Consider the following 12925-nt stretch of genomic DNA (forward strand, 5'->3'; position numbering starts at 1 on the left):
CGGGGTTTCTCCACGTTGGCCAGGCTAATCTCAAACTCCAAAAGTGATGTGCTGGCCTCAGCCTCCCAAAGTGCTGGGACTACAGGTGTGAGCCACCGCAACTGGCTACAGTTGTTAATTTCATCGACTATTCAATCTGTATTCAAATTTCCCCAACATACTTAAAATATGTTGATTATTTCTTCCCCAGTTCGATGAAAAGGGTCTGTTGTGTCCCTAGCCATATCCCACACACTATGATGGTGACTGGTGCCTGACACTCACTAGGAGATACATAAATGTTTTTATCCTTGTATGGATTCCTAACTCGTGGGGTTGTTGGGAGCAGAAGATCAATAAATGTGAACCCCCCCACACCCCCTAACATTTGCCCCATGGCTGTGTCTGCCCCCACTTTTTTTTTTTTTTTTGAGAAGGAGTCTCACTCTGTCCCTCGGGCTGGAGTGCAGTGGCCTGATCTCAGCTCACTACAAGCTCCGCCTCCCGGGTTTACGCCATTCTCCTGCCTCAGCCTCCCGAGTAGCTGGACTACAGGCCCCGCCACCTCACCCGGCTAGTTTTTTTTTGTATTTTTTAGTAGAGACGGGTTTCACCGTGTTAGCCAGAATGGTCTCGATCTCCTGACCTCGTGATCCGCCCGTCTTGGCCTCCCAAAGTGCTGGGATTACAGGCTTGAGCCACCGTGCCCGGCCTGCCCCCCACTTTTGAATCCTCATTCTGTACCTCTGTGTGAGGTCAGCGAGGTGACGTCATTTGCACAGGGCCACACAGCAAAATGCATGGCAGGCTCCCAATTCCAACCTGAATTTGTTCAACTCCAAAGTCACATTGCCCGGTACATGGCAGGTGCCCGATAACAAGGATCATTCCTTTTCTCTGTTACTGCTTGTCCCAGAAAGCAGGAGGGACATAAACGTATGGCCCAGGGCCTTCAGGAGGACACCCTCCTTCCTCTCCCCGACGCGAAGCCCTCTCCCACCATCCATTAACACTCCCTGCCCCTCAGTCCACAGGAAACGTGTGGATGACACACGAGGAGATGGAGTCACTTACGGCCACGACCAAGCCCGTGAGTGCCCCCTGCCGGCCGCCTTGGGGGTGGCACTAACCCTCTTTGGGGGTGGGGGCAGGGACCGAGTCTGTGGCCATCCCTAAGTCCGCTCCTTGCGTCCTCCTCTGCCTGCCCCTTAACTCACCCCTTCTCTCCCCTCTTCCTACTAACGGGTCAGGAGACCAAGGAGATCAGCTGGGAGCAGGTAGGGGACGCGGGGCGGGGCGTGAGCGCATGAACAGGCTGTGCACGACGCATGGATGCTCCTCCTCCGAGCCCTGCCCCTGTCCTCACCAGAACATGCCATCATCCCCATGGGGGGGCGCTGTGCCAAGCTTGGCTCTGGACTGTTCCATTATGGCTTGGTGGTGGGGAGGGTAGAGGGGATGCGATGTGGAAGCCCAGACTGTTGCATAGTCAGCCTTATGCATGGACCATTTCATCATCGTGGATTGTGGGGGCTCTAAGGGGCTTCAATTCTGTAGCTTAGGAGAGACGCTGAGCAGCAGGTGTCCCTATAGTGGAGGGGGCCGGGGCTACAAGGGACTGCTCAGTGTACCAGGGCCGAGGAGGAAGCATTGGCTGTGGTGGTGGTGAGGTAGCCAGGCTGAATAAGACACTGGGGTGGAAGAGCTACACTTTGTTCTCAAGAAACAAGAGGTGGCCAGGCGCGGTGGCTCCTGCCTGTAATCCCAGCACTTTTGGAGGCTGAGGTGGGCAGATCACCTGAGGTCAGGAGTTTGAGACCAGCCTGGCCAACATGGTGAAACCCTGTGTCTACTAAAAATACAAAAATTAGCCGGGCACAGTGGCTAGCACCTGTAATCCCAGCTACTTGGGAGGCTGAGGCAGGAGAATCCCTTGAACCCAGGAGGTGGAGGTTGCAGTGAGCAGAGATTGCACCACTGCACTCCAGCATGGGTGACAGAGTGAGATTCCGTCTCATAAAAACCAAACAAATAAACAAACAAAAAAATCAAGAGGCATGAGCTGACTGTCCACGGAGGAATTATGTTTGACTGTGGTCATAGATCACATATTTCCAGCCAGGGGGAGGTGTGGATTTTGTGCTGATGCTGAAAGGAGTGAGGGACTTGGGGCTCATCTGGAATATTGTCCTGGGCCAGATACAACATTAGACAAGTATTTTCAGGACATTGCAAGAGTGATGGCCCTTTCTTAGTGGGAGAGCTGCCTTGAAGGAATTCATTGTCCTGACTTGGGGGTGTAGTGACGTTGGACTGTAGTGAGACAGAGTTAAAACAGTGCTTCCCCAAATTTAATGGGTATTGTGGTGGCACGCACCTGTAGTCCCAGCTACCTGGAATACTGAGGCAGGAGGATTGCTTGAGCCCAAGAAGCCAAGGTCAACCTGGGCAACATAGTAAGACCCTGTCTCTAAAAAATAAACAAATATGGCCGGGCGCGGTGGCTCATGCCTGTAATCCCAGCACTTTGGGAGGCTGAGGTGGGCGGATCCCTTGAGGTCAGGAGTTCGAGACTAGCCTGGCCAACATGGTGAAACCCCGTTTATACTAAAAAATGCAAAAGTCAGCCTGGCGTGGTGGCATGTATCTGTAATCCCAGCTACTCGAAGGTTGAGGCAAGAGAATTGCTTGAACCTGGGACGGGGAGGTTGCAGTGAGACGAGATCGTGCCTCTGCACTCCAGCCTAGGTGACATATCAGACTCTGTCAGAAAGAGAAAGAGAAATAAAATAAAAGAAAGAAGGAAATTAAAAAATAAATATAATGTATATTTCAAATCACCTGATGGTCTTGTGAAAATGCAGATACCGACTTCAGCAGGCCTGGAATAAGGTCTGAGATTCTGCAATTCCAGGAAGTCCACAGGTGATGGGGATTCTCTAGGTCTCAGGACCACTGTTTGAGTAGCCAAGAGTATATGTTGTCATGAAGAACTAGGAGACAGCTCTGGATTGGTCCATTATCCTGAGCAGAGATTGGTCATTGTGCTACTATGGGGTGGGAAAAAACCTTGGATTGGGAGGTTGGACTGTACCCCTCTCATGCACAGTGGGAAGGGGCCAGAGGGTCTGATTCCTCCCTCACCTGCCCATGGCCCCAGATCCTGGCATATGGCGACATGAACCACGAGTGGGTGGGGAACGACTGGCTGCCCAGCCTGGGGCTGCCCCAATACCGCAGCTACTTCATGGAGTCGCTGGTGGATGCCCGAATGTTAGATCACCTTAACAAGAAGGAGCTCCGGGGCCAACTCAAGATGGTGGACAGCTTTCACAGGTGGGGGCTGCCTGGCCAATGGGTACAGTCCAAAGGGAAGCCCCACCCCAGAGAGTCTTTGGCCAATGGGATTGGCCATGGGAGATTCCTAGGCTTATCTTGGCCCTTTTAGCCTGAGTTCTCAGGAAATCCTCACTCTGTGCCCCTTTCACCAATGAGATGGTCCACAGGAAAAGTTCAGATCCTGAGATGGCTTGGCTAGTTAACCCTGTATCCCCTCCAGGCTGGCCAATAGGAAGTGCCTATTGTTGAAAATGCCTCACCTCCTGAGGCGGTCAACAGTCAATAGAACCGATCAGTTCCCCACCCTTTCCAAGAAGAGCACAGCCAGTGGGGAGGGACCCGTAGGCGCAGCAGCCAGGGGGATTGGAAGACTCATCCGTGACTCCACTTCTCCTGCTGCTCAGGGTGAGTCTACATTATGGGATTATGTGCCTCAAACGGCTCAACTATGACCGGAAGGACCTGGAGCGGAGGCGGGAAGAAAGTCAGACCCAGATCCGAGGTAAGTCGAGTGTAAGGGCCCCTTTGGGAGCCAGGTGGAGGGTGTAGAGCTGGATGGGGAGGAGAGGGGGTGGGGAGAGGCCGGAGAAGAAGATTGGCACCATAACCGAGGGGTGGGGCCAGCGTGGGGGGCGTAACCCGAAGAGAGGAAATGGAGGTGTAGGTATGGGCTAAACTGAACTCTCCAGGCCACGGGAGGGGCACGGCTGAGGGTCCTTTCCGTCCCCAGACGTGATGGTGTGGTCCAATGAGCGGGTCATGGGTTGGGTGTCCGGGCTGGGCCTGAAAGAATTTGCCACGAACCTCACGGAGAGCGGGGTACACGGGGCACTGCTCGCCCTGGACGAGACCTTCGACTACTCCGACCTGGCCTTGCTCCTGCAGATCCCCACGCAGAATGCACAGGTGAGCTGCCGCTGGGCCCGGAGCATGCTAGGCGTCCCCACCTTGCAGACTGCACGCTCCAACCGCCCCCTCCACCTCCTCTTTCCAGGCCCGGCAGCTCCTGGAGAAGGAATTCAGCAACCTTATCTCCTTAGGCACAGACAGGCGGCTGGACGAGGTGGGCGCGGCAGCAGCTCAGAGGGCTCTGCCCCCAGCCCCCAGCGGCTCCTCGAGAGGCGGTGCTGAGGGGGCGGGGCCTGACTTTATTAAAGAGTTACAGTTGGAGGCGGGGCCAGGAAGGGGGCGGGGTTAAGGGAGAGGTGCGACCCGGAGAGGGGTGGAGTCAAAGGAAGGGGCGGAGTCAGACGAGGCCCGAGTCCCTCACCGGCTGCCCGGCTCCTATACCTAGGACAGCGCCAAGTCTTTCAGCCGCTCCCCATCCTGGCGGAAGATGTTCCGGGAGAAGGACCTCCGAGGCGTAACTCCCGACTCAGCTGAGATGTTGCCCCCCAACTTTCGTTCGGCTGCAGCAGGAGCCCTGGGCTCTCCGGGGCTCCCTCTCCGCAAGCTGCAGCCAGAAGGTGGGGGGCTCCCAAATGCGACATCCCCTCCTCTCTTCCCTTGGGTTGGACATGGACCACCTCAGTAGTCCAGGTTCTGGAATGGCCTAGTCCTTTCTCGCCCACCCCTGAAGAATGGACTGCTCCAACGTTCCGGACTCCCCCCTCAGGATGGAATGGATAAATCCCACTCCCCCTTCCCAAGGCGGGAGTGAACTCGCCCAAAGCGAGTTTGAGTCGGAAGGGAGGGAAACCCATGTGGAGCCGGGCGATCGTTGTGATATCGGGAAGGGAAGTTCAAAGGGAGGAATCCTGGAGAGGAACAGGGAGGAGGGTACTCCAGGCTGAACCGCTGCTCGCTCTCCCTCCAGGCCAGACTTCTGGGAGTTCCCGGGCAGACGGCGTTTCGGTCCGGACCTATTCCTGCTAGTGCAGGCCTCCAGGTGAGGACCGTGCTGGGCGACCTTGGGGGTGCGGGGCGGCACGGTGGATATTCACTGCTCCACGCGCTGCCCGGCGTCATGCAGGTGACCTCACTCGGACGGAAGAATCTTCCCGAGGCTGGGCTGTTCCCTCTCCTGCCCGGACTGTGGCCTCGCCGGGGAGAGCGGGCGGGGGAGCTCGCGCCTAGGACTGGACCATCTGTACAGACCAGCGGGCGTGCGCGCGCCCGCCTCGCACAGGGCCGGGGCCTGGACCAAACCACATGAACTGGACTGAGGGGGAAGAAGCGGGCAGGAAGAAATCCCGCCCCAAACGTCCGCCTTCCTTTTCTCTACTTTGTAATTTATTGATCAGTTTCTGTTGGGAGACGGGTGTCCTTTACCCGCGGGAAGGGGGCGGGGCTTCCCTTCCGGGCCGCATGCGGGGAGAGGCTGCCCCTCCCCTTTTTCCTGCCCAGTTGCGGGGCCCAAGTCTTCCTTCTTCGTCCGAAAGGAGGGGAGGGGAGACTCGCTGCTACAAGCCTCGCCCCCTGTGCCACTCAGCTCCGCCCCGCCGCGTCCGGTCGCCGGTCCCCCGGGTCATCTGCGGGCGGGGTCCCCTCTCCCTCCCCCGTGTCTCGTGTCCCCGGGGCCTCACCGCCCCCCGTGCTGTGGCCGTGTCCGTGCCCCAGGGGTAGGGGGCGCAGAATGGCGCTCCCCCTTCCCCTCTGGCTCCGGGGTTTGCATGGGAGAATCCTCTTTCCACGATGCCGCTGGGCGACGTGGCGTGGGGGCAGGGGGGCAGTGGGGGAGCCCTCGCCCCCGACTCTCGGTCGGCCTCCCCGCCCCAGGCGTCACTCAGTGATCACGGGTAAAGAGAACTGTTTCAAAAAGCTCCTTTGTTGACTGATTTTTTTTTTGGTAGGGGGGCGTGTTCAACCTCCTCGAGCCAGGAGTCCAGGCCCCTCATCCCTCAAGTCTAGGTCCAGGTCCCTAGAGCCTACTCGCATTCCCTGCTGCCCTGAGATTCCCAGACCCCACGTCTCACAATGAGATTTCGGGGAGCACGTTTATTCAGAGAAATAAATATGGCTCATGGAAAGGGGTTGGAAGGCAAGGGGAGGTACCCCTGTGTCGCAGTCGAGCGGCTGGGTCAGGGTTCCGGCGTTTCCAGCATGTCCGCCAGGGCTCTGGAGAGGAGGACGCCAGAAGTTAAACAGCTGGTGTTCAAAGCTCACACCAGGACGCTTAGAGATCATTAACCTGCCCATTTCATGGACGAGGAAATGGAGTCCCAGAGTCATCCGATAACTCATAGCGAGACAACCACTTCTCTAAACGGGGTTTTACACACTCTCCTCCCCCAGTACACTTACTGATATAGGGACGAGGAGAAATAGTCGACGTAGCTTCCTGTGGGAGAGCAGGGAAAAGAGGCTTGAGGGGTACTGCACGAGCAAAATTAGGTGGCCACTCAGTATAGCGTGCGAGATTAGTGCTTGCGCCACCTCCTTTTCCCTAATTCCTTCTTCAAACTGAATCCCTTCTACTGGACCCCTTTTTCGTTCTGGGTGATTCTGTTCTCCAGTAGCCCCGCCCCTTCGATTCCTACTTGAGTTGACCTCGCCCATTAGGCTCTAGGCCTGCACCTCAGCCCTCCACTCATTTCTTGAGTCCCTTGACTTCAGCAGCTCCACCTGGTGTTCCTCGAGCCAGGTCCCGGCCCACGTGCTCACAGCTTTGGCCGCGCCTCCCCTTTTAACCCCGCCCCACCAGTCTTCCGGGCCAGTCCCCCAGGTTTGGCTCCGCCCCCACCAGGATTCACCACGCTGGGCCTGACACCTTCTTCAGGTTTTTCCAGGGCCCCGACCATGCTCACCTGGAGTGCAGACCGTTTCGCAGACCAGCGGGCAGAGATAGCAGAACTGACAGTGCTGGGGGTGGGGACGGGGAGAGAGAGTGAGCGTGGGGCGTGGCCGGGGGCGGAGTTAGGATGGGGCCAGGACCAGACCGGGACCAGAGGCTAGGTCTAGGTTAAGGTTGGAGTCAGGATCGCTTGTGGAGTCAAGGTTGCATCGGGGTAAGGGGTTAGGTCAGAGGCCAGGATTTAGGAGTGGGGGTCCTCAGAGGGTCCCGGTGCATCCTAAGGCCCAGTGGAGCCTTGAGTGTGAGGTGAGGTCTCACCTGGCACTGGTCGCAGTGCTCACCCATATTCTCCTCATCACAGTGACAGCTCTCACATTCAGTGCATCGCTGGGGAGCAGGGGAGCCTGGTTAGACGGAAACTCTAACCCCACTTGGGAGACACCTGCCCCTGGTCCACCCCTGCACCCTGGACGCTTCCCCAGACTCTACCCTCTTTATCTCTGACACTGAGCTCTGTATCTGCCCCCCCAAATCAGCCTCTCTCCCCTCCACTGTCCCTGGTTTGTTTCCTTTCTTCCTTCCTTCCTTTCCCTTTTTTTTTTTTTTTTGAGACGGAGTCTCGCTCTGTCACCCGGGCTGGAGTGCAGTGGCCGGATCTCAGCTCACTGCAAGCTCTGCCTCCCGGGTTTTACGCCATTCTCCTGCCTCAGCCTCCCGAGTAGCTGGGACTACAGGCGCCCGCCACCTCGCCCGGCTAGTGTTTTGTATTTTTTAGTAGAGACGGGGTTTCACCATGTTAGCCAGGATGGTCTCGATCTCCTGACCTCGTGATCCGCCCGTCTCGGTCTCCCAAAGTGCTGGGATTACAGGCTTGAGCCACCGTGCCCGGCTTTTTTTTTTTTTTTTTTTTTTTTTTGAGAGGGAGTCTCTCTCTGTTGCCCAGGCTGTAGTGTAGTGGCACAACCTCGGCTCACTGCAACCTCCGTCTCCCGGGTTCAAGCGATTCTCCTGCCTCAGCCTCCTGAGTAGCTGGGATTACAGGTGCATGCAACCACGTCCGGCTAATTTTTTGTATTTTTTAGTAGAGACGGGGTTTCACCGTGTTAGCCCGGATGGTCTTGATCTCCTGACCCCGTGTTCCGCCTGCCCTGGCCTCCCAAAGTGCTGGGATTACAGGGGTGAGCCACCATGCCCGACCCTGCCCCTGGTTTTCTATCTCATGGTGACCCCATGTCCCCCACTCAGGGTGGGCTCCGGTGCTCTCTCCACCCCCTCTCTCCCTATTCTCCCCCTAGCCTATCAGCCCCTGTGCTGTCCCTCCTTCCCCCGACTCTCTTTGCCACAGACCCCTGTCTCTGTCCCCACACCCCAAGATGCAGCTTGGGTCTTGTCCTCTCCTACCTGAATCACTGCCCCAGCCTCCTCCCCAGCCTCCCAGCCTTCAGTCTGTCCTCACCTCACATGCCTGCATAAGGATCTCTTCATTCAGAACTGACCCTGGCCTGACCTTGCTCTGAGCCCTCCCACAGCACCACCCCAGGGCCCCTGGGACAGATTCTGGGGACACCTTGGTGGGTGGATCTGGGCTGGGGACATACATTGCAGAAGGAGCAGTAGCCACACAGGGACCCTGGCTGGTAGTTCCCGTACTCCTGAGCGTCCTGTGGACCTGCGGGGACAGAAGAGCAGCAGTGACCCAGGCTGACACGGTTCCTCCACACCCACACCAGCCCAGGCCACTTACCTGTGTCCTCACCGCTTTCCTCCTCACTGGAGGCACCTCCAGCCTCCTCTCTCCCGTGCAGTGGGTTGGGGATGATGGTGAAGTGGGGCTCATCTTCCTCCAGCCCCTCCTCCTCCTCCTCGCTGTGGTCCCGGCTCAGTGGGGCCCCAACTTCAGCCCTCTCTTCTCTCCTCTCCTCCTCTTCTTCCTCCTCCTCCTCCTCCTTGTTTTCCTTTTCTTCCTCCTCCTGATTCAGGCTGAGGCCATGACCTTCCTCCTCATCCTCCTCATCTACCTGGTCCCGGCTGCCATGGTGGGTGCCTTTCTCTCCCTGCTCTGAACTTTCATCATCTTCCTCATGGGAGCCGGGGTCCTCTTCCTTCTCCTTTTCCTCCTCAGAATCATCCTCCCTCACATGGCTTCTATCCTTGACCACTGTGTGTCCTGGGGGGTGATGGCTCATCTCTTTGATGGACCCTCTTTGACCATGGCCAGTTTCTTCATCTTGGTGGCTTTGCCTGTGGTTGGGGACCTGGTGGGCAAGCTCAGCGGAGACCTCCTCATCTTCCTCCCTGGGGACTCTGTGGTGGTGATGGTGAGGGACTTCTGTTTTATACTCATCTTGGAAGTCCGCTTCATCACTCTTGTGGTCTTGAGGTTGGTGGCTTACAACACGGTGGCTGAAATGGACTGTGATCTCCTCTTCTTCCTCTTCCTCATCTACAAGGCCATAGTGGACACGTTGGGGACCCTGGTGCCAATGTTCAGTGGACACATCCTCATCTTCTTCCTCGTCTCTGTGGCCTTGGTGCCTGTGGTCAGGGACATGATTGTGGTGTTCACCTGAGACAGGCTCATCCTTTTCCTTTCTGTGGTCTTGGTGCCTGTGGGCCTGGTGTCCATACCCAGTGGAGACATCATCATCATCATCTTCTTCTTCTTCTTCTTTGTGGCCTTGGTGTCTGTGGCTGGGGCCATGATGGTGGTGTTCACCTGAGACATCCTCATCCTCTTCCTTTCTGTAACTTCGGTGCCTGTGGGCCTGGTGTCCATACTCAGTAGAGACATCATCATCATCATCATCTTCTTCTTCTTCTTCTTTGTGGCCTCGGTGTCTGTGGCTGGGGCCGTGATGGTGGTGTTCATCTGAGACATCCTCATCCTCTTCCTTTCTGTGACCTCGGTGCCTGTGGGCCTGGTGTCCATATTCAGTGGAGACATCATCATCATCGTCATCTTTTTTGTGGCCTTGGTGCCTGTGGCTGGGGTCACGATGATGGTGTCCATCTGAGACATCTTCATCCTCTTCACTCCCGTGGCCTCGGTGCCTGTGAGCCTGATGTCTATACTCAGTGGAGACATCATCATCATCATCACCATCATCATCATCGTCGTCATCTTCTTCGTGGCCTTGGTGCCTGTGGCTGGGGCCATGATGATGGTGTCCATCTGAGACATCCTCATCCTCTTCACTCCCGTGGCCTCGGTGCCTGTGGGCCTGGTGTCCATACTCAGTGGTGACATCATCATCATCATCATTGTCATCTTCATGGCCTTGGTGCCTGTGGCTGGGGCCATGATGGTGGTGTCCATCTGAGACATCCTCATCCTCTTCACTCCTGTGGCCTCGGTGCCTGTGGCCTGGTGTCCATACTCAGTGGTGACATCATCATCATCATCATTGTCATCTTCATGGCCTTGGTGCCTGTGGCTGGGGCCATGATGGTGGTGTCCATCTGAGACATCCTCATCCTCTTCACTCCTGTGGCCTCGGTGCCTGTGGGCCTGGTGCCTATACTCAGTGGAGACCTCCTCTTCTTCCTCCTCCTCCTCGTCCTCTTCTCCTTCATCATCTTCCCCATCATGGCCTTGGTGTCCATGCCTGAGGATATGATGGCGATGCTCACTGGACACAACTTCGTCCTCATCCTCGTCTTGATGGCTGTGGCTCCTGTGGCTGGGGAGGTGGTGCCTGTGCTCAGCTGAGTCTTCCGTGTCTTCACTCCCATGGCCTCTGTGCCCACGGGTCTGCCCACCATGCTGTGCAAAGACCTCCTCACCTGAGACATCCTCGTCTCCAACCTCGTGGTCTTGGGACCTGTGGCCTGGGAGTAGGTGCCCATATTCCTTGGGGACATCTTCATCCTCCTTGTCACGGTCTGGGTGGCTCCAGAAATGATGCCCATTCTCTGTGGAAACATCCTCGTTCTCATCTGGATGGTCTCTCGGGCTGTGGAGGTGGTGGCCAAGCTCTGCCAATGCCTCCTGGGAGAGCCCGGTGACTCCGGCGTTGTTGTTCCAGTTGCTGAAGCCCAGCCCGGCCCCTCTCAGCTGCTGGGTCATGGCCGGGGGGAGGAGCAGGCTGGCCACCCCAGCCCAGAGGACAGAAGTGTGCAGCCATGGCCTATGGTGGCCCATGGGGACGGACAGGCAGCACTGACTCCAGCTGCCTCTGCGGCGAGGTGGACAAATGTTAGGGTCTTTGTCCCTTTGGGGTCGGTCTCTTTTTTTCTCTGTGTCTCTCCTTTGCTTTGTCCTTTCGGTCTCTGTCCACCTTCTTCTGGTCCTTGCTGCCTGGCTCTGGACACCCCTCTGAGGCTGTCTCCGGAGCCCCCTGACCCCCCTCTGGGGCCCTCCCTCCCCATTCCCCAGCCAATAGGGTCTTTCCCCTCCCCTCTCTCCGGCTAAATTTACTCTCAGCCCTGAGTTATTCTGGGTCAGTCCCCGCCTGCCACCTCCTGCTCCTCCTCCTCCTCCCAGCTGGGGAGAGGACCAGTGAGGGGTCTCTCCCCAGCCAGGAGATGGGGGCCAAGGGACTTGACTTTGACCTACCAACAAGCTCATGTTTGGCAGCTGCAAAGACAAAGGCTAGACTTTTAGCAGGTTTTTGGGGGAGCCTGGGGCACCTGGGGGAGGCAGAAGAGACTTATCAGAGGGGAGAGACCCCTTGCATGGAAGGACTGGGGGTTCGATTGTGGGGTGTTTCCAGCCGTAATGACACGCGCTGGTGAGAGTGATGCCAATATTGAGGCCCTGGAAGGGGGGGAAGGAACATGGCCCCCAACACACGTGCCCATGACCTCCTGTCCCTGGAACTCAGATCTGGGGGCAGGGACTGGGCTAGGCCAGGGCTATAAATACAGCTGGGAGGGGTAGGGGGACTCAGGTTACGGAGGCCACAGCTGTCCCCGTCACAGAGGGCTGGCAGGAGACAAGTGGCCTTGCCCGTCTCTGTGTTTCAGTATCTCCTGCTCCTCACCGATCATGACTGCCCCCGCTAGCGTCTCCCTTCCTGTTCACAGGTCCTCCTCTCTCTTCCATTCTGTCATCTGCTCTTTCAGGGTCCCTGTCCCTCCTCCATGGCATTGCCTCTTCCTCTCACTCTGGGCTTCCGTCCCGCTCTCATCTGAGTGTCTGTCCTCCACCCAAGTCTGTGTCCCTCTCTCTCCCCTGTGCCCTCTCCCCTAAATCTCTGGCCCCTCCTTTCTGAGTTCCTGCCCTTTGCTCAATTCTTTGGTTTTTGCATCCCCCTCTGCCCCTTGCCTCAGTCAAGGTGTCTCCTCCCCATCTCTGGCATTCACCTTTCTGGGTCCCTGTCCCCCACTCTCTCAGAGTCTCTCCACCTCTCCCTGGGTCTCTGTCCCCCTCTCTCTCTGGGTTTCCCTCCCTCTCTCCCTGGGTCTCTATTCCTCTCTCCGTGGGTCTCTGTCTCTCTCTCTCTGAGTCTCTGTCCCCCTCTCTGGGTATATGTCCCCATCTCTCTCTGGGTCTCTGTCCCCTTCTCCCTGGGTCTCTGCCCCTTTCTCTGGATCTCTGCTCCCCTCTCTTTCTGGGTCTCAGTTCCCCCCTCTCTCTGGGTCTCTGTCACCCTCTCTCTTGGAGTCTCTGTCCACCTTTCCCTGGGTCTCCGTCCCCCTCTGTCTCTGGGTATCAGTCCCCCTCTCTCTGGGCCTCTATCCCCTTCTCCCTCTGGGCCTCTCTCCCCCTCTCTCTCTGGGTATCTGTCCCCCTCTCCCTGGGTCTCTGTCCCCTCTCTCCAGGTCTCTGTCCCCCTCTCCCTGGGTCTCTGTCCCCTCTCTCCAGGTCTCTGACCCCTCTCCCTGGGTCTCTGTCCCTCTCTCTCTGGGTATCTCTCTCCCTCTCCCTGGGTC

The 12925-nt window shown here is 57.3% G+C and overlaps 2 protein-coding genes across 5 annotated transcripts in view; one reads left to right on the top strand and one right to left on the bottom strand.

Moving 5' to 3' along the window:
- The window catches only part of PPFIA3 (PTPRF interacting protein alpha 3), a 32036-nt gene extending 25955 nt beyond the window's left edge, over positions 1-6081 (top strand). For 2 of the 3 annotated variants that reach the window (XR_004440448.1, XM_033223979.1), the window contains 9 exons: positions 1007-1069; positions 1230-1256; positions 3140-3315; positions 3723-3820; positions 4049-4224; positions 4313-4381; positions 4613-4784; positions 5135-5206; positions 5291-6081. Coding sequence is in view for 1 of the 3 variants with exons in the window: in XM_033223979.1 (XP_033079870.1) it covers positions 1007-1069; positions 1230-1256; positions 3140-3315; positions 3723-3820; positions 4049-4224; positions 4313-4381; positions 4613-4784; positions 5135-5193 (840 nt within the window). In the remaining 2 variants the exon portion in view is untranslated. The remainder of the gene's footprint in view (positions 1-1006; positions 1070-1229; positions 1257-3139; positions 3316-3722; positions 3821-4048; positions 4225-4312; positions 4382-4612; positions 4785-5134; positions 5207-5290) is intronic. The other variant, XR_004440449.1, reaches the window with a different exon arrangement.
- Positions 6082-6235: 154 nt separating this feature from the next.
- On the bottom strand, positions 6236-11931 carry HRC (histidine rich calcium binding protein). 2 transcript variants are annotated; one of them, XM_033223987.1, is made up of 7 exons: positions 10584-11931; positions 8796-10299; positions 8650-8720; positions 7370-7438; positions 7065-7119; positions 6562-6598; positions 6236-6375 (listed from the first exon to the last, which is right to left on the bottom strand). In XM_033223987.1, exons 1-7 carry the CDS (start codon positions 11616-11618, stop codon positions 6339-6341), a joined length of 2808 nt encoding a protein of 935 aa, XP_033079878.1. In that variant the 5' UTR covers positions 11619-11931; the 3' UTR covers positions 6236-6338. The 2 variants fall into 2 exon arrangements, with proteins under 2 accessions (XP_033079878.1, XP_033079879.1); XM_033223988.1 differs by having other exon boundaries at positions 8796-10408; positions 10552-11931.
- Positions 11932-12925: the final 994 nt, after the last annotated feature.

This window comes from Trachypithecus francoisi, unplaced genomic scaffold, assembly GCF_009764315.1.
Source record: "Trachypithecus francoisi isolate TF-2019V2 unplaced genomic scaffold, Tfra_2.0 Lachesis_group12, whole genome shotgun sequence".
NCBI classification, from domain to species: domain Eukaryota; kingdom Metazoa; phylum Chordata; class Mammalia; order Primates; family Cercopithecidae; genus Trachypithecus; species Trachypithecus francoisi.

Coding starts and splice junctions, on each gene's coding strand:
- HRC (XM_033223988.1), bottom strand. CDS start 11,618: ATGAGCTTGTTGGTAGGTCAAAGTCAAGTCCCTTGGCCCCCATCTCCT. Junction 8,721..8,795: donor GGAAAGCGGTGAGGACACAG/GTAAGTGGCCTG, acceptor CTGTCCCCGCAG/GTCCACAGGACGCTCAGGAG. Junction 6,599..7,064: donor CGAAACGGTCTGCACTCCAG/GTGAGCATGGTC, acceptor GCTCTCCCACAG/GAAGCTACGTCGACTATTTC.